The sequence below is a fragment of the Phascolarctos cinereus genome, unplaced genomic scaffold, assembly GCF_003287225.1.
Source record: "Phascolarctos cinereus isolate Bilbo 61053 unplaced genomic scaffold, phaCin_HiC Scaffold_4;HRSCAF=312, whole genome shotgun sequence".
Taxonomy (NCBI): domain Eukaryota; kingdom Metazoa; phylum Chordata; class Mammalia; order Diprotodontia; family Phascolarctidae; genus Phascolarctos; species Phascolarctos cinereus.
The window spans coordinates 675,714,715-675,736,229 of NW_027555847.1; the positions used below are offsets into that span (position 1 = coordinate 675,714,715).

General features: G+C 40.6%; 1 protein-coding gene across 2 annotated transcripts in view; it reads left to right on the forward strand.

The window, feature by feature from the left end:
- Positions 1 to 21,299, forward strand: part of MOB3A (MOB kinase activator 3A) — a 37,968-nt gene extending 16,669 nt beyond the window's left edge. Inside the window, exons 2-5 of one of the 2 annotated variants that reach the window (XM_021008970.2) lie at positions 855 to 884; positions 2,727 to 3,259; positions 15,544 to 15,746; positions 18,853 to 21,299. In XM_021008970.2, the coding sequence (XP_020864629.1) occupies positions 2,839 to 3,259; positions 15,544 to 15,746; positions 18,853 to 18,882 (654 nt within the window). In that variant the 5' untranslated portion in view covers positions 855 to 884; positions 2,727 to 2,838 and the 3' untranslated portion in view covers positions 18,883 to 21,299. The remainder of the gene's footprint in view (positions 1 to 854; positions 885 to 2,726; positions 3,260 to 15,543; positions 15,747 to 18,852) is intronic. The other variant, XM_021008969.2, reaches the window with a different exon arrangement.
- The last annotated feature ends 216 nt before the right edge of the window (positions 21,300 to 21,515 follow it).

Here is a 21,515-nt window from a genome sequence, read left to right on the forward strand (position 1 = left end):
TGCCAAAAAAAAAACTCCAAATGGAGTCAGGAAGAGTCAGACACAACTGAAATGACTGAACAACAACATTTGTCCCTCACCTCTCATAACTGTGCAAACCTCTTAGTCACCATAGACTTGTCTCTTTACTGTACCCCAGAATAGTTGTGCATTTCTGTATCAGTCCTGTTATTTATACTGTTCCCTTTGGCTCAGCTGTTGTAACCTTTTCCTTTCCTCCCCCTGGACATCTGTACCCTGTACTGTCAATGCCAGTCATTTGTTATTTAATCATATAGTTCCTTGTATATTTAGCCAGTTCACTTGTGTCTCTCTTGCCTCCCCAGCAAGACTGTAAGTGCTGTAATATTGTGCCATGTCTCTCACATTGCTATGCTTGTAGTAAACATTCAACTAATTATTAAATGAATGAACAAATTTTCTGAGTACAGATCTCCTAACTTGGCGTTTTCTCTTTTTTGACTCTGGACTTTGAAAGGTTGGGTTTTGGTAGAACCTCAGTGTGCATCTTCTTGAAGGAAAGGTACCGTGGGACAATCAACTAGGTCTTCCCCTTCCCATTCTCTTGTGTCTGTGCTCAAGAAAACCAGCTTGGCAACTGCTCAGTACTAGAGTGAGTCTTTGTCTAAACCATAAACAGCAACTTAGACACAGGAAGGCCTCTGAGGCTTGTTTTATACCATTTTCTGTGCTGCTTGGATAAAGATAATTAAGGACTTTGGGGTACAGGATGTGGTAAAGTTATGACTTGTTTCTCACTAATCATACATTGAAATGCAGAGGATTATAGATGTTAGCTATTTACCTTTGCAAAAGCTTACTACTTTTTCAAAATCTTTTTGTTGTTGTTACAGGCTTACTGACGATATACACTTCTGTCTCAAGTAAGTTTGTTTTCTCCTATTTGCAGGACTTTTAAACCTCAAACTGGATTATAGTGATGATTGTTAGTCATTATACTTCTTGAGTTGGTCCTTGTTTTGCCATATTTGATGTCACATTTGCCATTCTTCAACTAACACAGTACTTATGGATATAATGTCATTGTTCCTCAGTTTTCTCAGCTTTTAAAAGAGAAAGTTGGGTGGGGGGGATCTCTAAGACCCCTTCTAGCTCCGAAGTCCTATGATTCACTTGGATTATTTCCTAGCCCATCCTTTCTTCTGTACTGCTGCGAGAGAGGTGTTGAGACTGTATTGGAAGTTACACTGAATTTGGGGACAGAAGGCAGGTTTGGCTTCTGGCTTTCGTATTCTGAGTGACACTGGGGAAATCCCTTTTCCTTTCTTTGGCTCAGTTTCCTCATTTCTAAAGTGAGTGGCTTGAATAATATGATCTTCAGGGTTCTTTCCCTGTGTAGTAGTTCATGAAGTTTTAAATTTCAACCTTGCCTCTGAGTTAGAACAAAATCAGGAGGCTCCAAGTTGAGGTTGTATGATATTTCTCAGACTCATGAAAATAATATATAGGTTTTGTGTAGGATTTTGCTCCTTATCTTTATTTGTACAGTTGTTAATTTTATAATTTAAAATGTTTTTAAGGAAAAACTGCCATCCTTTCATAGAAAGTCAGCCTTTTTTCAGGCATACCAAAGAGCTATGGAGGAATGCGTGGAAGGCATGCTCATCAAATCTGCAGATGACTCAGAGCTAGGAGGAATAATAACAGAGTAGATGACAGTCAGGATACAGAAAGATCTTGAAAGGCTATAGAGCTGTCTTATAAGGAATAAATATATAAAGATTTGGACTTGGGTCCAAACAAATTAACTTCCTAAGTATAAAGTGGGGGATACATGGAGAGACAGTTCTGAAAAAAATGGGAATGTCTTAATGGATTTTAAGGTCAAGCAGTGTAATGTGGTAGCAGAAAAAGATCGTGTGATCTTGGACTGCATTAAGAGAGGCAAAGCCTCTAGAAATAGGGTCGTGGTAGCCCTCCTGTGATCTTCCCTCATCAGACCTCAGGAGCAACGTGCTCAGTTCTGGGTGCCAGGGTTTAAGGATAGCTAATAAACAGCCCATCTGGAGGAAGGTAACTGGGATGATGCAGGAGTTTTGAGAAGACTAAGAGGGACAAGTATTGGAAGGGCTGTCATGTGGAGATAGAACGAGGCTTGTTCTGTTTGGCCCCAGAGTGGAAGTTGTCACGGGGCAAATTTAGGTATAACATCAGGAAATGCCTAACAATTTTTCCTGAAGCTTCTGTCAAAAGTAGAATGAAATACCTAGACAAGTGATGAGTTCTCCCTCCTAGGAGTTCTTCAAGCAGAGGCTGAATAACCTCTTGTTGGGTTATGTTATAGTTGGGATTCCTTGTATGTAGGAGTTGGACTAGATGATGACTGAGGTTCCTTCCAACTTTCAAATTCTCTGATTTATGGAAAGGAAATTATGTCCAAGGATAAAGTAGATAAACCTCTCTACATTTGACCAGACCCTTGGAACTTCTTTGAAAAGAAAAGAAAAATTAAGGTCAAATTTTAAGGACCCATGTTTTCCTTCATGACCACAGTTCCAGTCTGCAGGTTTTCTGCTGAGCAATAGGGTGTATCACTGGGCAGGGAACTTGTACCATGTTGTATGGATTTGAAATTTCTTGATTCAAAACTGGCAGCACTCTTCATTGAGGAAGTTCAGCTAACTTCTGCTTTGGCTGTAGAGAACTAATGCCAAGGGAGAGATCCCTAACTTCTAACATATGTATTATTTAATTTTGTATTACAGATCTCCTGGAGTTCCAGTAAATTTTCAGAGTCCTCTTTCAAGTCAACAGGCATCGTGCTTTTTCTTTGAAGAATTGTAAAGAGAGAACAAAGCCAAAGCGGAAGGGGGAAAGATGTCCAACCCCTTCTTAAAGCAGGTTTTCAACAAGGACAAAACCTTTCGGCCTAAGCGCAAATTTGAGCCAGGCACACAGAGATTTGAACTTCACAAGAAGGCTCAAGCTTCCCTGAATGCAGGGCTAGATCTGAAGTTGGCTGTCCAGTTGCCGTCTGATGAGGAACTCAATGATTGGGTGGCTGTGCATGTGGTAGACTTCTTCAACCGCATCAACCTCATTTATGGAACCATCAGTGATAACTGCACCGAGCAGTCATGTCCGGTGATGTCTGGGGGCCCTAAGTATGAGTATCGATGGCAGGATGAGCAGAAGTACCGGAAGCCGACTGCTCTCTCAGCACCCAAGTATATGAATCTTTTGATGGACTGGATTGAGGTTCAGATCAACAATGAAGACATCTTCCCTACCAATGTCGGTGAGTTGTGGTCATGTGGCTCCTATCTGAGAAATAAGAAATGAGGAAAAGAGACTTTTGCTGTGTCCTGCCTTCTCTTTCCATTTGCCACTTGTGCTAGCATTGACAGGCCTGTCTGTCCAGGGCACTTATTTCCAGGCCTGTAGAGTGCCGAGTTCCTGAGGCATCAGGACTTGAGTCTGTGATCTTTGTAGTCAGTTCATTCCAACGCCCGGCTGCTACAGAAGCTGGTGCTTCTCTTAGAGAAGTTGGAAAAAACATGTAGACTTCACTTCGTGAAGTTCCTGGAGCCAAAGCAGAGTTGTGGTAGGGGAAACAATGAAAGGGAGTGCCTTGAAGGACAGAGCAATACTGATCTCTGATTGTCCCTGTGTTCTTCTGTTTTTAACATGCTTATGCTGCTGGGGTCCAGCTGGTTTCTTGTTCAAGTAACCAGGTCAGTTTGGGACTGGTCACCATTAAGATGACCTATTCCCTGTGAGTCGCAGAAATTTTAGGTAGTGAGGGATTTCCCACTTGGCAGCTGCTAACGTCATCCCATCCATCCTCCTTCTGCCCAGTTAAATCAGTAACAAAATAAAATGTAAAGTATGGCAGGAAGGCTAAGCCAAATCTCCCTTTCCTTTCACACCCAGTCTCCCCCTCTATTTTCTCATTTCAGGGAAATAAAAAATAGGTTCATTACCAAAAAGACCTATGCTCCCTGTTTAGCTTCCTTGAGTGAGATTCTCCACTAGTTAAAGATTTCTTATTATCTCCTGCTGATGTATTGAGCCATGGCATGGTGTGCTAACAAAAACCTTGGAGTTCTAGTCCTTGCAGTGTGTCCTTGAGTCCTTCCTTGTGGGTCTCAGTTTTCTCATCTGTAAAAGGTTAAGGTAGGCATCCACTCACATTTTGTGTGTTACGAGTTTATTCGGTTCTATCTCATGAGTTAGGTAAGTAGTCAGAGTGGCAGAGCAATTATAGCAGCATGGTAATGGTGATGGCAGGTGCTCAGATGTGGGCTCTGGTATTTGAACAGTAGCTTACCTTATTGTTGTCCTTCTGTTACAGTACATATTTTGTCCCCCATCCATTGACTTGTTTGCTTGTCCATGCTGTGATGAATTACTTTAGATTTCTACTTTTTAGATGTCTCAAGGGTTTCAGGTTCTTCTGTAGCACCTTTACAGTTTTTTTAAGATAACCGTTAACTGCACTTCATGATCATTTCCTTTGTAACCTTGTGTATTTTACTTTATACCTTTACAAACCTCATTTTGGGGAGGCTTCACCAGACCAACTGCCCAAATTGTAAAGCACTTAGCACAGTGCCTGGTTTTGCTTTCTAAAAATAACTTTGGATCAATATCTTTTGTTTTTATAGTAACTGCATTTCCTAGTGTATCTATCCCTTATACCAAATTATAAAAGAGAAAAAAAATTCAGCAAAACTACCCAATATATTGGAAAAATCAGATATTTTATGCAGTTCCACACCCATATTTCCCCACTTTCTCAAAAAAGTACGGGGAGGTTCTTTCTCATATTTCTCCTTTTAATAATTTAATTTCAAAGCATTCAGTTTTGATTATTTTTTTCCTTTTTAAAATTAATTTATTTTGATTTATCAACAATTATTCCATACAAGTCTTCCCAGGTTTTTCTGAAGTCCACCTGCTCATCATTTCTTATAGCACAATAGTATTCCATTACATTCATATACCACAACTTGTTCAGCCATTCCCCAATTGATGGACATCTCAGTTTCCAATTGAATTTCAAAGAATTCTTTGCCACCACAAAAAGAGCTGCCATACATATTTTTGTACATGTGGGTCCTTTTCCCGTTTGTATGATCTCTTTGGGATATAGCCCTAGAAGCGTTATTGCTGGGTCAAAGGGTATACACATTTTTATAGACCTTTGGGCATAGTTCCAAATTGGTCTCCACAGCTCCACCAACAATGCATTAGTGTTCCAATTTTCCCACATCTTCTCCAACATTTATCATTTTCCTGTTTTGTCATGTTGGCCAGTCAGATAGGTGTGATATGGTACCTTAGAGTCATTTTAATTTGCATTTCTCTAATCAATAGTGATTTAGAGCATTTTTTCGTATGACTATAGATGGCTTTAATTTCTTCATCTGAGAACTGCCTGTTCATATCCTTTGACCATTTATCAGTTGGGGAATGGCTTGTATTATTATAAATTTGACTTAATTCTCTATATATTTTAGAAATGAGGCCCTTATCAGAGACACTGGTAGTAAAAATTCTTTCCCAATTTTCTACCTTCCTTCTAATTTTAGTTGCATTGGCTTTGTTTGTGCAAAAACTTTTCAATTTAATGTAATCAAAATGATCCATTTTGCTTTTCCTAATGTTCTCTATCTCCTGTGTGGTCATGAATTCTTCCGTTCTCCATAGATCTGGCAGGTGAACTGTCCCTTGCTCTCCCAGCTTGCTGACAGTATCAGCCTTTCTGTCTAACTCCTGAGCCCATTTTGACTTGATTTTGGTGTATCCGTTTTGATTATTTTTGTTGCTGTTCTTTCCGTTTACATTGTTGCGGTCAAGGGCTTATCAAACGCTGGGTGACTGTATTTGCTTCCTTTTTGATGTTTGTCTATTTAATTGGTTCCACTGATTTCCTTTTCTGTTTTTGTAACCAGTACCAAATAATTTTGGTGATTACCATTTTATAATAGAATTTAAAATCTGATCATTCTAGGTCTCCTTCATGCCTGCTTTTTATTTTATTTTTTCATTTTTTTCCTTGAGAATTATATATGACTTTAACAAATCATTTTGAACTAAAAGAAATGCGGTTTTTGCTGGTTGGCCAAGAACTGTCATTTGTGATATTAGCCTTCATGCAGGATTGGCCTCAAGAAAAACCAGGTAAGTGGGGGCCACCCTTTGGCCAAGTAGGGCTTGCTTTGTGTATACCTCCTGAAATGTATCTGTCATATAACCCCTCCCGTTTCAATGACTCCCCTGCCTAGGGTTACATCTAGTTGCCTAATCAAATGAAAAATGAAGTGAGCATGTCATGCATTAAAGCATTGCTAAGGAACAAAGCAGTGCCAAAGGCGTTGGACTAGATGAGGTCAGAAGGAGCTTGGGGCTCCTCCACTAGCCCACCGTGTGCCTTTAGGTGTATCATTTATAGTTTCTGGGCCCATTTCCTCTGTAAAATTAAGGGGTTCTACTAGAAATGATAGCTGAGTTCTAGTATATCATCAACATTCCACTATCTGTGTTGTAAAATTTCTTCCAGTTCTTGAGTTGCATTATTAAATGTTTTAAGTCTCTTTGCATCTCTGTTATTATTCTTATTCTTTAAGCTGTGTTCTGAGGGTCCTAAAATTCTAGACATGGAACACTGGCCTAGTCCTTGAGGAGCTTAGAATTAAGACAGGGAGGCATAAAAGCGCTAAAAGTTGGAGGCAGCTAGTTGGCGCAGTGGATAGAGCTCCGGCCTTGGAGTCAGGAGGACCTGAGTTCAAATTTGACCTTAGATACTTGCCACTTACTAGCTGTATGACACTGGGTAAGTCACTTAACCCTATTGCCTAGACCCCCCCACCAAATTTTTTTTTAAATGCTCCTCCCTTTGGGGCAGCTAGGTGGCACAGTGGATAGAGCATTGGCCCTGAAGTCAGGAGGACCTGAATTCAAATGTGGCCTCAGACACATAACACTCACTAGCTGTGTGACTCTGGGCAAGTCACTTAACTCCAATTGCCTCCCCCCCCAAAAAAAAACCACTAAAATTTTAAAGAACAATACAAGTTCAAGAAATGGCCCAAGGAAGTACATGATTCATTGTTCAATCATTTCTGTACTAGCAGTATAGAAAAGCTATTGTAGAGAAAGAAGGTGGGAGAGAGATCTCTGAGAGCTGGTAATGCATCATAGCTTTGTTCTGAATGGACAGGGAGAATTTGGATGATCAGAAAGGAATGGCTAGCATTTATACAGGCAATGGAAAAAATTCTGGGTTTATAGTCAGAGGACCTGTTACTTAATACCTTTGTGACCTCAGGCAAGTCACTTAATCCCTTTGACCTCAGTTTCCATATCTACAAAATGACAGGGTTAGACTAGAGAATTTCTGTAGTTCCAGCTCTAAATCTGTGAAACCACATAATAAATATAGGCATGGAAGTAAGAAAGTAGGAAGAATGCAGAAAACTTTGCAGAGCAAAGTGTTCATGTAGGACTACTTGTAGTGTGTGATGAGATTAGAAAGAGACATTATTGTAGCAGATTTCTAATTCTAGGCTAAGCAATTTGGACTTTATCTTGAAGGTACTCGGGCAGCAGTTTTTTGAGCAGGGGAAAAACATGATGAAAATGTTTTTTGAAAAAAATTCAATTAAGCTCTATAGAGAGACTCATATCATTGTTATATTTATCTCTTGCCAAGTTATTTAATCTTAGTTCTCTTATCTGTGAAATGAGGGAAATGATAGTTGTACTTCCTACTTCACAGGTTTATTGTGAGGAAAGTGCTTTGTTTGCAAGCCTTTTTAAAGCACTATATAAATGTAAGTTATTATTAATTATCTTTATACCTAGGTAACTGTAAACACCAATATATCAAGGATCTGTAATTTCTTCCATGTGGGAAGTCTCTCTACTCACATAAATTATAGCCATTTTTTGCTTAGCTTAGACTCAGAGTGGCCTGAGATTCAGAGAGCCTAAATCCCTTGCCCAGAGTGACAGAGCTAGTGTCGAGTGAGACTGGAGCCCAGGTCTTCTAGACTTCAGATCCAGTATTCAGTCGGCTATGCTACATTGCCTCTCTACAGAGAGACATGAAGATGGGTATAATGGTGTAACTGAAAAAGTCACAGTCAGAGAGGCTGTGCTGTAATCTGACATTCTCTGTTTGCTTTGTGACTTGGGAAAATGACTGCGGCTCTCTGGGCCCAGTGTCCCTCACCTGTAAAGTGAAACGCCAAACTGTATGATTTCTTAGGTCCCCTCTTCTTTGTGATCCTATGATAGATGTAACCGTGATTTTAGAAAGGTTGCTTCTTACCCTCCTCTGATTCCTTCACATGTAAAAGGAGGGTATTGGACTTGGTTTCTAAGATTCCTTCTAGCTCTAACCTAAAAACATTTGTGTATGGGTGTGCATAGGCATCTGTAGCTGCTGGTGCTTCCCCCTCAAATGATCTTGTAGTTATTTTGTATATACATACATACACACTCACATATATAATCCCCCTCCTAGATCGTAAGCTCATTGAAAGTAGAGATTTTTCATTTTTGCTTTTGCATTACAAGCACCTAGCACAGAGCCAGGCACATGGCAGGGACTTTAATGCCTGTTGATTGACCCTGGGTTCTCAAAGGCTACCTCAGCACAGTGTGGGGTTTAGCAGATTCTCCCAGGCTGGAATGCCTTTGAGTACAGTGAAAGACTGTCATCTGGGAACCAACTTAAATTTGAAGAGGCTTATTACTAGAAGTTTGGCCATGGGATGGTGAACTTTTTCTGCCACTGCATCTCCTAAAGGCATGGAAGAGGTTGGAGTCTATATCAAGGGAAGTAGTGCCCATACCCATAAAATCACGAACCCTTGAAGTTATAATTTTAACAACAAAAATAGATGAATATATAAGCTTAAAGTTTGTAAAGCATATTACATACATTATCTCAAGTCTGATATACTTGATTTGTTCATGGAAAAAAGCTTAAAGATTCCTAAGGTGATGGAGATGACTGTTAGAGATGCCTTTGGCAAACAGTGCCTTTGTTGTCTAATCCATTAATGATGGAAATTTTAGGTGTGGCAGGAGAGCCATGAGATGGCACTATTTGGAGGGTAGAAGTGGGGCTATGGTCTTTGCAGGACGACAGTCCCTAGGAATGGAAATGAAAATGTTCATGTTTTGTGGTTTTTACCCATCTTTTAGTATCTATGGGTCTGTCTCCCAGGGATGTCATGACTTTGAGTCATGCAGATAAGAAGATCATAGCATTAAGACCTGAAAGGGATTTTAGAGATAATCTAGTCCAACACCTCCATTTTACAGATGAGGAAACTAAGGCCCAGACAAGGGAAATGACTTGCCCAAGGAGAAGTCAGTGGCAAAGCCAGGTCTTCTAACTCCAAACCTAGAAAGACAAGGTAGGTATAAGCAAGTTGCATCATGTTACCGATGATGATTTGCACGTTAGAAGCGAAGTAAAAGACATTATCAGTGCATAAATGACCGGGCAAAGGAGTTAAGCCAGTTTTGTAGTGAGACTGAGGGACAGTGGATATAAATGGCATTATATTTCATGGTATTCGTTGGGTATATCCTTTATATAAGATTTATGGAAAAACGAGGATAACAATCACACAGATTAAGTCTCTTTAGATTGGATCTACTGATAAACACAAATATTAACAAAACATTTTGATATTTAAGAAACCATTGTTAATGGTTATGAAGTCCTGAATAAAATAAAACAAAAACTGAAGGCCATAGGCTCACAGGTAGTTTTATCATTTCTACCCAATGTAGATGATTTAGAAGAGAATGGCAGATTTGAAAAATGAGTGAGTTGCTAAGAAGAAGGTGTCAGAATGGAACTAGGGCTTAAATATTGTAATAATGGACTCTAACATATACACCTAACATTTTCCTAGAGTCTTTAGAATCTAGTCTAGAGACTTTACACTGAAAAGAAAAGGAGAAAGGAAAAATTGCCCAAATAAATCATAGGGGTGGTATTTCAGTTTTATGGTATTCATTGTGTATGTTTCAGGCTCCCTCCCATTCTATCACATCCCGAGATCCTTTCCATCAACAGCAGCAAGTACAACATAGAGAAGAGTAGAAGTGGGGAAGAACAGTACTTTATAGGAGATGATCCAGAGAAAGAGCCAGCAATAATCCTTGTGACTTCATATTTCTGTATACGGAATGCACAATGTATGGCTAATAGGATGAACTGGAGTTCCTAGAGAGAACTTTGTAGGAATTACTGAAACTTGGTAGTGTGAGATTCGTGGCAGGAGGATGGCTTTGGAGAGGTATTTAGAAGAGATTTTTAAAAAGGAGGAGTGTTACATGCTAAGTTAGACTCACGTGAGTTAATTTAACAACCTGATTGGAGAAACGTGAAGACAATTTGGGTGAAGATCAGCTAAGGAAAAACAGAAAGCAGTTGCCATGGGAATCTAATATGGACCACATGGAGTAGATGAGAAGTTAGACAGGGGCAGAACTTGGACAAGTGTATGGGAGGCAAAAAGAAGTAATGTTAGGCTTGATATATGAAAAGCTCCCTAACTAGAAGAGCTAGAATGAGCTTCTAGTACCTGGGGGAGGTGGGGGGTGGATTACCTCTCAAGGCAGGTCTTCAGGAAGAGTCCGAGTGCCCAGTTGTTAGGTTGTTCGGGTATAGGTTGGACTAGATGACATGCTGGAGAAAGGAAAATGAAAGTTCCACTGTACTTTGCCTGGTCAGACCATATATGGAATATTGTGTTTCCTTTTGGACGCCACATTTTAGAGTCGCATTAACAGGTGCCAGTGCCAAGCTCCAAGCCCTTCTGTGGCCTCTGGGCAAACAGAGCATTTTATAAAAGTTTCTTGGACTGGATTGGGAAGATGAGACAAGGGAGGGTGACAGTAACATATTAAGAGAATGTGGTTGCACTAAGTTGAATGAAACCAGAGTTTCCCAATATAAAGGAAAATTTCTGAAGACTCAAAGGTTTCATTATTTAGCCCACCTTGTCTTCTGTGGTCATGTCAGGCTCTCTAGAATCACTGCAAGCAAGAATGCCAAAGATCCTGATTCAACAACACATTTAGGTTTGATGTAGGGAAAGACTTGGTAATAATGAGAGCTCTACAGAAGTGGAGTCAGCCTTAAGAGGTGGTGGGGTTTGCCCTTTCTGCCCACTTTGAGGGCATATGATAAAGGAGGTGGTTGGACTACATTATGGTGTCCCTTCCAGCTGTGAGATTTTGTAATTCTGCCTCAAGGCAATTTGGCACACATTTGGCACAGAGACATAGTATTGTCATGATGGAGGAATTGAGCTACCTGCATATCTGCCAGAAGAACAGCTGAAAAGTGTGTAGCTTGCTTTAAGGGTAATCTCATTCTTCTAAAGCTGGAGAAAGTAAGAATGAGAACTGTGTTAGATGTAATACTGATAAATGGGGTTCAACCAGTTGCTAAAGTTTTTAGACCATGTCACTACCCTGTTGAAGAAGCTTTTAGTGGGCTCTTTTTGCCCCCAGGATAAAATACAAACTCCTTTCTTTGGCCTTTGAAGCCCTTCACAATCTGGTTCCCACATGTCTTTCCAGATTGATTTCACATTGCTCAGTCTTACTGACTCTGTCTTCCAGCCAAATTGCCATTCCATATACATAACATCCATTTTCTTTCTCTATTCTTTTGCACCAACTGCCTTCATATCTTGAATTCATTCCTTCCTCATTTCTTCCTTGTAGAAACTCTGGTTACTCCCTTCAAGGTTCAGTTTAACTTTCGCCTCCTATGAGAACCCTTTCCTATCTCCCGCAGTTGCTAGTATTGCCCCCTTCCTCCCAAGAAATTGTTTGTATATTATGTGTGTATATTTATTCTCTTTGCTTATTGGTGAACACTTTGTTTCTTCCAAATAGCGTGTAAGCTTGAGAGCAAGGATAGTTTTGTTTATTTCTTTGTATTCCCAGTGCCTTGAGTATAGATTAAATGCTCATTGGATCAGATTATATAGTAGACTATATATTTTGTCATTCAGATTTTAAAAAAAATTTTTAATCTCCCCAAAGTTTCCTTTACCAGAGAATTAAAGGACCGGAAAAGAGCTTTATAAATTATCTGATCTATTTCAGACAGGTCTATATTTAAATAGATCCTAACTAATGAAAATCTGTATCTAAATAAAGGATCTCCAGAGAAAGATTTTCCACAGCCCCTCTGGTAGCCTATTGCAATATTCAACAACTCTCCCAGCCAAGAAATTCTTCTTTCTCGCTAATCTAAACCCTTCATAATGTTATTTAAACATGTTTCTTCTTGTCCTATTCTGGGTAGCTATGGAGAGCATTTATGTTGGTCACTGTCCCATGTGACTCATTCAGATTGCCCCTCAGCTTCTTCAAGTTAAATGCTGCCTGTTCTTATCACTTTTCCTCAAATATTCTTTATTAACCTTTCAGTAGCTTCTCTGGGCTTTTCTCTAATCTCAGTTCAATGACAGTGCTGCAAATAGGACTGGCAGCTCTACCAAGCATCACCACCACCTGGTTGTGTGATCTTGGGCAAGGCGCTTCACTGCTCAGTGCCTCCATTTCTTCAGTTGGAAATGAAGTTGATGCCTCTAAATTGAAATCAATAAAAAGATGTAGTTGGGTGTGGTAGAGTTAGAAGACCTGAGTCCAACCCTGGCTATGCTACTCATTCCCTCTGTAACCTTGGCAAGTCACCTAAACTCTCTGGGCTTCCACTTTACGAAATGGAGGCACCCCACCCAGATGGCATCCAAGGGCCTTTTCAGCTCTCCGTCTGTGATCCTGTCTTGCCTACCTCCTAGAATTGTTGTGAGGATTAAATAAGATATCTTCTATGAAAATGCTCTTGTAGATTGACAGATGCTGTATAAACTGAAGATTGAAAGAAATAATGTACCTGAAAGTACTTTGAGAAGCAACAGGTCTTTCATAAGATAAATGTTGGAATAAGAAGGACATTTATAGGTTACTTAGACTAACATCCTTATTTTACAGAGGAGGAAACTGAGGAGGCCTAGAGAGGGCAGTGCTTGCTTATGGTCATTTGTTAGTGGCAGAACCATGCTAGATCTTGTCCCTGATGCCTCTTCCATAGCTCTTTGTCTCTAAATGCACTGCCATCTTTCTAAGCTTGCTACTATCACTGGAAGACAGTAAAAAGCTGAATGCTACGTATATAGAGCAGTCTTTCAAGAGGCTATGCTACTGTATGTGTAAACAGACTAAATTCCATTACATTTATTGCCAAGTCATTTAAAATACTTGTTTAACAAAATCATCATGAAGGCCCAGGTGGTAACTTGCTCAAAAAAATTTAGGCAATCTTCTAAAGATCATTGTATTAGGTTTTCAAGTTTTTTTTTTATTTTGAAGTCAAATACCAAAAAAGAACATTTTCCATACACACAGCAAAATGCAAAAAGAGGTTTTCAATGCCAACTGTGAACCTCCATTTCATACTGCTTGTCTTTTTTGTTGTTTGTTTTTATTTTATTAATTTTTTTAATCAGTGAAAACTGCCTCATTACACTTCCGTCCCCTCTCCCAGTTGAGAAAAAAAAAAAGCAAAATTCCTGTTACAAACATTTCTAGTCAAGCAGAACAAATGTCCTCATTGACCATCTCCACAAAAAAAAAGTCACATTATGTACTTTTGAATCTTTTACTTCTCCTTCAAGAGTAGCATGTTTCATTGAGCCTTCTGGAATTATAGTTGGTCATTATAATAATCAGAGTCCTTAAGTCTTTCAGAGTTGTTTGTCTTTACAATATTGCTGTTGTATAAATCATTCTAGTTCTGCTTACATCACTGCATCAGTTCATGCAAATCTTCCTAGGTTTCTCTGAAGTCATCCTTTCATCATTTCTTATAACACAATAGGATTCCATCATATTTATATGTCATAACTTGTTCAGCCATTCCCCAGTTGATGAATACCCCATCAGATTCCTCTTCTTTACCACTTCAAAAAGAGCTATAAATATTTTTACATCCTTAGTAGTTTGTTTTGCTTTGTATTAATGCTTCCCTTAATCTACTTACCCTCTAAATCCCCCTTCTGTCCTTTTCCTTCCTGTTTCCTTGTTTTGAGCAATATATTTCTGTATGCAGCTGTGTGTGTGTGTGTGTGTGTGTGTGTGTGTGTGTGTATACACATATGTATTCTCTCCTTTGTTCAGTTCAGATGAGAATCTTAAATGTCAGATTCCCCTCCTTTTCCATTCTTCTTTTAAGAACATCAGGATAGAACTACTATAAAGCTTTTGTCTAATTCGACTCTCTCTGGGGACCCCTGATGATGATAGAACTCTTTGGGGACATACGTATCAGCTCCCCGTATTGGAATGTAAGCAGTTTATCCTGTTTAGGCTCTTATGAGTATGCATTCGTGTTTGCTTTTTTGTGTGACTCCTTGAAGTGTTTGCACTTGGAAGTTTATGTGTAGCTCTGGTCTCTTCATCAGGAACGTTTGGAAGTCTTCAGTTTTATTCAAGATCTGTTTTTTCCCCCTGTAGGCTTATACTTGGTTTTGCTCAGTAAATCGTCTTTGGCTATAAGCCTATTATATCCTCTGTCTTCTGGAATGATGTATTTCAGAGTCTCCACTCCTCTGTAGCGGTGGCTGCTAGATCATGTGTGATTCTGACTGTGGCTCCTCAGTACTTAAATTCTTTCTTTCTGACAGCTTACGGTATTTTTTTCTCTGACCTGAAAGCTCTGGGTTTTCGCAGTAGTGTTCCTAGTCAGTGGGTGGAGCTTTTCTAAAGCCCTCAGGCTGTTGGCTGCTGTCTGGTGAAGTTCTGTGGTGGAAGCCATGATTCGCTCTGCTTTCTGACTGGGTTCCTTGATCGTTATTTGGTTTTCAGTGTTGCTGGATTAAGTACGTGGGAGCTGGATGGTCTGCCTCCCATTCAGGCAGCCGTCTTGACCTGAGATCTTAACCTGTTGTATTTACCCGTGACCTTAGGTGAGGGCAGTGGTGCAGAGATACAGAACATTTTTGTACCATTTTTGAAGTTCTAGAAAGTGCTTTCCTCACAGCTCTATGAGTTCAACAGGGCTATGATTATCTCCATTTTATAGATGAGGAAACCGAGCCTTAGAGAGGATGATGACCTGCCTACTGTCACACAGCTAATGAGTTACAGTTACAGCTGTTATTTGAACCTGGTCTCTTGACTCTCAAGTCCATCATACCTTCCACTCTACCACGTGAACTAGAGTAATTAACCTAGTCCCGTAATTAACTCCCCAAGTTTTTCCTAAAGCAAAACCAAAAGTTTAAGACAACATAAAACCTACAGGAGTACTTTGATTAAAGATTAAACCTTTATATAATTATTAAATTTTTTAAACTAGAATAAAACTAGAATATTGAAATATATCATCCTGTCAGTTGCCTAGCGGATGTGTGTTGTTACTTTAGAAGAGACTAGCAGGCTTTCACTGTCACTGTAGTCATCTAGAGCACAAGATAAATGATTTTTGAAAAAATGTAGTCCTTCTCATTCTTGGTCCTTCTCTTTTAGGTACTCCATTCCCCAAGAACTTTCTGCAGGTGGTAAAGAAGATACTGTCCAGGCTTTTCAGAGTTTTTGTTCATGTTTACATCCACCACTTTGACCGAATCACTCAGATGGGCTCTGAGGCTCACGTGAACACCTGCTATAAGCACTTCTACTATTTTGTGAAAGAGTTTAACCTGATAGACACCAAAGAGTTAGAACCGCTGGTGAGTAGAGGCAGAGCTGTGGGGGCAGGGCAGGGGGTGAGGGTAACAAATCGTGACTTGCTTTGTATCCTTCTGGCTGTCCTCACCACCTCAAGGGGATTAATGCTTCAGGGAAGGCTTGAAGTAGGGGACTGGCAGAGTCTCTCCCTGGCTTTAATTGAATCCATTAGTAAGCAAAGCTCTGGCAAGTCGAGATGACCAACTTCACTGTGAAGGGTTTACTACCGGGAGACGGACCCTGATTCTGGCACTTAACCAGCTAAAGTAGGAGTCCCCAGCCCAAAAGACCAAGTATCTGAAAATCGTAATTAATAAACAACTTAGTTAACTTCCAAAATTGACAACTCTTGAGTAATAGAAAAACCACGTTTTCAGGTACTAGCGGCAATGTCTGTTTTGCCCTAAGTGGAAAGAAAGTGCCCTTTATTGACAGAGGCGTTTCTTCCTTTGCTGAGGCTTGGCCGATAATCAGTAGCTCTGGAGGTACTGGAGTGGGAATGGGATGTGGCCTGGAAGAGGACGAGGGTTGTCTGCAAGGAAAGTCACACTGGGACGAGTGAGTGAGACTTAGTTAGAGGGAATGTGGGTGGTAGATCTGTGCTTAAGGAATGAGAATACCAGGAGACTGCAGTGTGAGAAGTCTGAGGCGTGCTCTGTAGGGCACATGGAACGGGTTCAAAGAGGAAAAGGAAAAAGCAGTGGAACCCAGGAATGATCAGAGAAGTACAAGGAGAGGCAGGAGTGGTGCCCCAGGAAAAAAGGGAGGAGAAAGTATTCAGAAAGGAGGAGGAGTGGCCAGTCAGTCATTTAAATGTCTCCTGTGTGCCAGAAACTGTTCGGGGTTCTGAGGACACACATGCAAAGGGTCAAATGTTACAAATATTAAGGGTACAAGAATTAAGATAAGGCTCCTGGGTCTGGCAGCTGGGAGGCCTTGGTAACTTTGCGCAGAGCAGCCCAGTACATTAAGGAGGATGGAAGCTGGGCTGCAGGAAGTTGAGAAGTGAGTGAGTGTTGAGGCTGTGCAAGCAGCAAGTGTGAAGGACTCTTCCACTGGCAAAAAGAGGATCGTGATGTGAGAGGGAAACAGGCAGGTCTTTGTCCCTTAAGAGATTCTGCTCCGCTCTGTCGATCTGCTCCCTGAATGCATGGTGCTCTCTGATGCCCAGAAGGTTCATATTATCATAGAGTCTCAATTGGGAGGGAACCTCAGAGGTTAGCTCTTTCAACTGGTACCTAAAAGAAATCCCTTCTACAACATTTCTGACAAGTGGCTGTTCAGCCTTTGCTTAAAGACTTCCAGGGGTAGAGAACTCATTTAGCTTCTGAGCCAGCTAATTACACTTCTGGACAGCTCTAATTGTTAGGAAGTTCTCTTTATATTCAGCCAAAATCCAGTAGTTGGCATCCTCACTGGAGCCAAACAAACCAAGTCATATCTTTCTGCCACATGACAGCCTTTCCTATATTTGCAAACAGTTACCCTGTTATCCCTAAGCCTTTTCTTCTCCAAACTAAACATCCCCAGTTGTGTCTGTCAGGCCTCTATGGCTTGGGAGTCTGATCATCTTAAGGACCAGCCTATCACCCTTCTCTGGATGCATTCAGACTTGCCAATGTTCAACCTAGAATGTAGTAGCACCAATTTTTTTTTTGGTGGCATACAATTAGTTGCTTCCTGTTGCCCATGAATAGTGTCAGTGCCAAACAGCACCTCCTCCTCATTACCTACGAGTCAGCAATCATTTTTGAAATTCAACCAATACTAAGTGCATGCTTGTGTGCAAGACTCTATCCTAGGCACTAGAAATACATGAAAGAAGACTATGAAGAGTGAATGTCCCAGCTTTTCCATAGTAGATGGAGAAGATGTGTATTATAATAGAAAAGAGAAAATATCACTTGTAGCTGGTGTGGGCAGGAGGGACAGGAAGGACTTGAAGGAAGGGAAAGTGGAGGTATAGGTGAGATTCTGTTCTAGGCACAGGAACAGAACTGTGTAAAAGGGAGAGAGGGCGATAATTAGACAGCCTCTGTATTGGCATGAAGGGTAGTTTGGAAAGGGAAGAAACTAGAGGCAGAGAGAGCAGTAATGAAACTCACTTAATCTAATAGGGGATAATGGAGCCAGGACTGTGGTAGTATGAATGGAAACGGGCAAAAGCTCTTTGGAGATAGAATGCCAGGAAATTCAGTATGGGTCCTCATTCGTTCATCAGGCATTTATAACATGCCTCCTATGAGCAAAGCATACTGCATGTGAAACAGGGAGAGAAAGAAAAGCAAGCGTGGCTGTCATCTTGAAGGAGCTTACTGTAGTCTAGTCGGGGAGATGAGACATGAGCACCAGTTGCTGCAATGCAAAGTTGCATGTGTAGAGTCCATCAGGCAAGGGAGAGGGATTGCCATTTGGTCCTTTGGGCAGGTTTACAGGACACATTACCTATTGGACAGAGTAGGGTCATAGATTGAACGATTGAAAGGGACCTTTGACTCATCTAGTCTGACTTCCTCATTCTGTAGTGAAGAAATTGATGTCCAGGAAAGTCGACTGCCCAGTGTAGGTCATTCAGGTAAAGGAGGCAGAGCAAGGGCTTGAACCCAGATCTCTGGCTCCAGATGGAGCACCCTTTGCAGTGTGCCATGTGTCAGGTGAAGTAACCTGCCTAAGGTTACCAGCCATGGCCAGAGCCAAGAATTAAGTGAGCCAGGGCTTACCTGGCCAGTGTATCCTGGGTAAAGGAGCACTCCCGTCAAGCTTTCTTCTTCCCTTCAGGTCTTTGTATCCAGATGAAAGCGATGGAAAGGAAAATGATCTAGGTAGGATCGTAGGATGGAAAGTTCAAAATAGTTACCAATCTCCTCCCCTCCATCCTAAGTAACAGAGAACCATGATACTCACAAAGTGCTTTTAATGCCTCTGTGAAATGCTGGAATAATTTACTGGCTGGTTGTTGCCTCTAGTGCCTTTTGTTGTTCAGTAGGCTAAAAATAAATTCACAGCTGGCACCCACAGTAGAATTGTGGTCTGGGTCTCACCTCTTACCCTTTTTCTGATTTCCATAATTCACTGTGTTGTTTGGGTTGGGGGGCTTGTTTTTGACAGAAGGAAATGACCTCCCGAATGTGCCACTGAAAGTGGGGCCACCTCTCAGGACTGCTGAAACCCGCCTTTCTGCACCCAAGAAGACGCTATCTGGAAACCAGAGACTCTGATGCACACATAAAAAAATCTCTATTTTTTTAAACAAGAACATCCCCGTGAAAATTCCTTATATCTTTTCTTAATACTGTGACATTACGGTAATCATTTTTAAGATGCTTCATATAGTTGAAGATTATTTTTGTTTTGTTTTTAGAATTAATTTCTAGAGGGCAGCCTGCTAAAGTGGAAAGAGCACTAACTAGTCGTCAGATGTAGTCTCTAGTCACGGCTCTGCCACCTGCAAGCTGTGTGACCTTGGGCAAGTCATTTATCTCTCTAGGCCTCAGTTTCTTCATCTGTAAAATGAAGAGGGTTGGATTAGATGACCTTTAAGGTCTCTTCCTTCTCTGAGATTGAATAATTTTATGATTTTAATTTTGCTTCCAGCTCTTAAAAATCTATGATTCTCAGTGAATGGAAAAGCCCACTTTGTCCTTAAACCACTTACTTTTGCCAGGAGGCAGAAGAGTTTTGTCAGCAAAGCCACCTGACGCTTCCATATTTCATCTGAAGTCCTCGTCTCGGAGACTTGATGCTGTAGCCATATCCGCCTGTACCTGCCTTGGAACTGCATTGGTTGCCTTCTCCTGGATGCGCTATATGCTGATCCCCTCAATGTGTGAGGGGAACGATTGTTATTTGCTCTTGAGAGCCAGATGGAGAACTTTCTGTAGAATGAGGGGGGAAAGCAGAGTGAAAGTTTATTGAGTCATAGTTATTAATAAGAGCCCCTTAGTCTCACAAGTAGCCACCAGTTTTTACCTCTAGTTTTATTTTTTAACATAAGGTACGACCAGTATACAGACTGCACTCTCTGTCATCTTTACTTTAACCCAGATTCTTCTCTAGCTAGCCTCCCTGGCTAGTCAAGATGTGCGTTTGGTTGAAACCCAACTTCTTCTTATTCCTTCTAAACCAGGGTTTCCCAAATCAGTTTAGCCACAGAATTATTTTGGCTAAAAAGCGTTTTGATTGAACATTTAAATTCCTGTCCAGGGAACGCCTAGGATAAAGGAGGTTGGAGAAATTTTGGAGTAAAATAGAAGACATTAAATGTGTTTTCATAATGGAAAATTGCTATTCATAATTAGCATTTTAATAATGCACCATTTCATATTTAATATTTTAGAGATGCTATCACTCAGTTCTCTCATGAAATCCTTATTCACTTTATGTCGAATGTCTGGGTCCCACAGAACACAGTTTGGGAAACACAGACCTTGAATAATAAACCTCAGCACATCACCATGTGTTTCTTCTGAGTTGGAGATTGAGTTTTCATAGAGATCCATTTACCTCAGACTGAGGTACAAGGAACAGCCCCTTATAATTGGTGAACCCTAAAGGATCTCACCTCTCCATTACCAAGGAAGCTGAGCTAAATCTTCTCTCATACACATCTTTTTAGTTGAAGACTTGAATTTTGTTTTTGACATCTTTTGCTTATGTTTTAGCTGTTTGGAGTTCAGCTTTCTCATGATGTGGAAGAATCATTTGTTGGATACTGACTTTTGGTTGATAAGAATTATTGTTTGAAATATAGGTCACCCAAGGCCAGTGGACGAATTCTCTACCTAAATCCTTCTGGTCCTGGGGATTTTTTCTTAGGGAAATGCTTTCGTAGGACGGCATGAACTATAAGTAACCTCATGTGGACTCTTCCCAAGTGACCAAAAGAAGCCACATCCATTTCTCCGGTACTCTAGAACTAAGCCTTCAACTGCTGAACATTTTTCCTACCCTTGGATCATTCCTGAAGTCATTAGTGTTAGGTTTTTCAAACTGTTCTGGTTGGGTCTCTTTTGATGATTCTGAATTTCTGATGATCGTGTTTGAATTTGGTATTGCCCACAAATCCTTCTCTGTTAGTGTACAGCTGCATTTACTGTAAACCTCCTCTGCTGAGATAATAAGACTGTGGAGATTGGCTGAGATCCATCCATTGCCCTGGCTGTTAGACCACCCATCGTCAAGACTCCTGGTGTAAAGAACTAAAACTGGAGCCATTTCTAACCATAGGAAGCATTTCCTAAAATTGAGAACGGTCATATCAAGTAAATTTTTTAAAAAATGTTTTTGTGTTAGCATTAATCCAGCTACCACAGCCATCTCTCTGGGTGTTTAACAGTTTGGGAGCCAAGCAGCACCTGGAGATAGCTTAGAATGAGCCCCACGTTCCTTCCACTGCTTCCTGAATAAGAGGGGACGCTGGAGAAGTACAAATCCCTGTGGAATTCTGCTTTTGCTGGGTGGACTCTGTCACTGAGAGTCGTTTGAAACATTCCCTTCCCCTCTCCCACATACCACTATCATTCTTGGAAATGAACATAAACACGAATTATGCTGTCTCTGTCTGAGTCCTGTGGTCTGTCACTCGTTACGCTTCCCTGCATAGAAGAAGGGCATTTGGTGGTTTGCATGAGGGGTGTACCATGCTTTTCAGTAGTATTGGAAGCGCTGCATCTCCTTCCTTGGTTAGTTTTTCCTGTAATTGGTCTCAGTAATTCCTAAACAAGAACATTAGTATCACTTGCTTTTTTTAGACTGTTGAGTAAGTCTAAGCA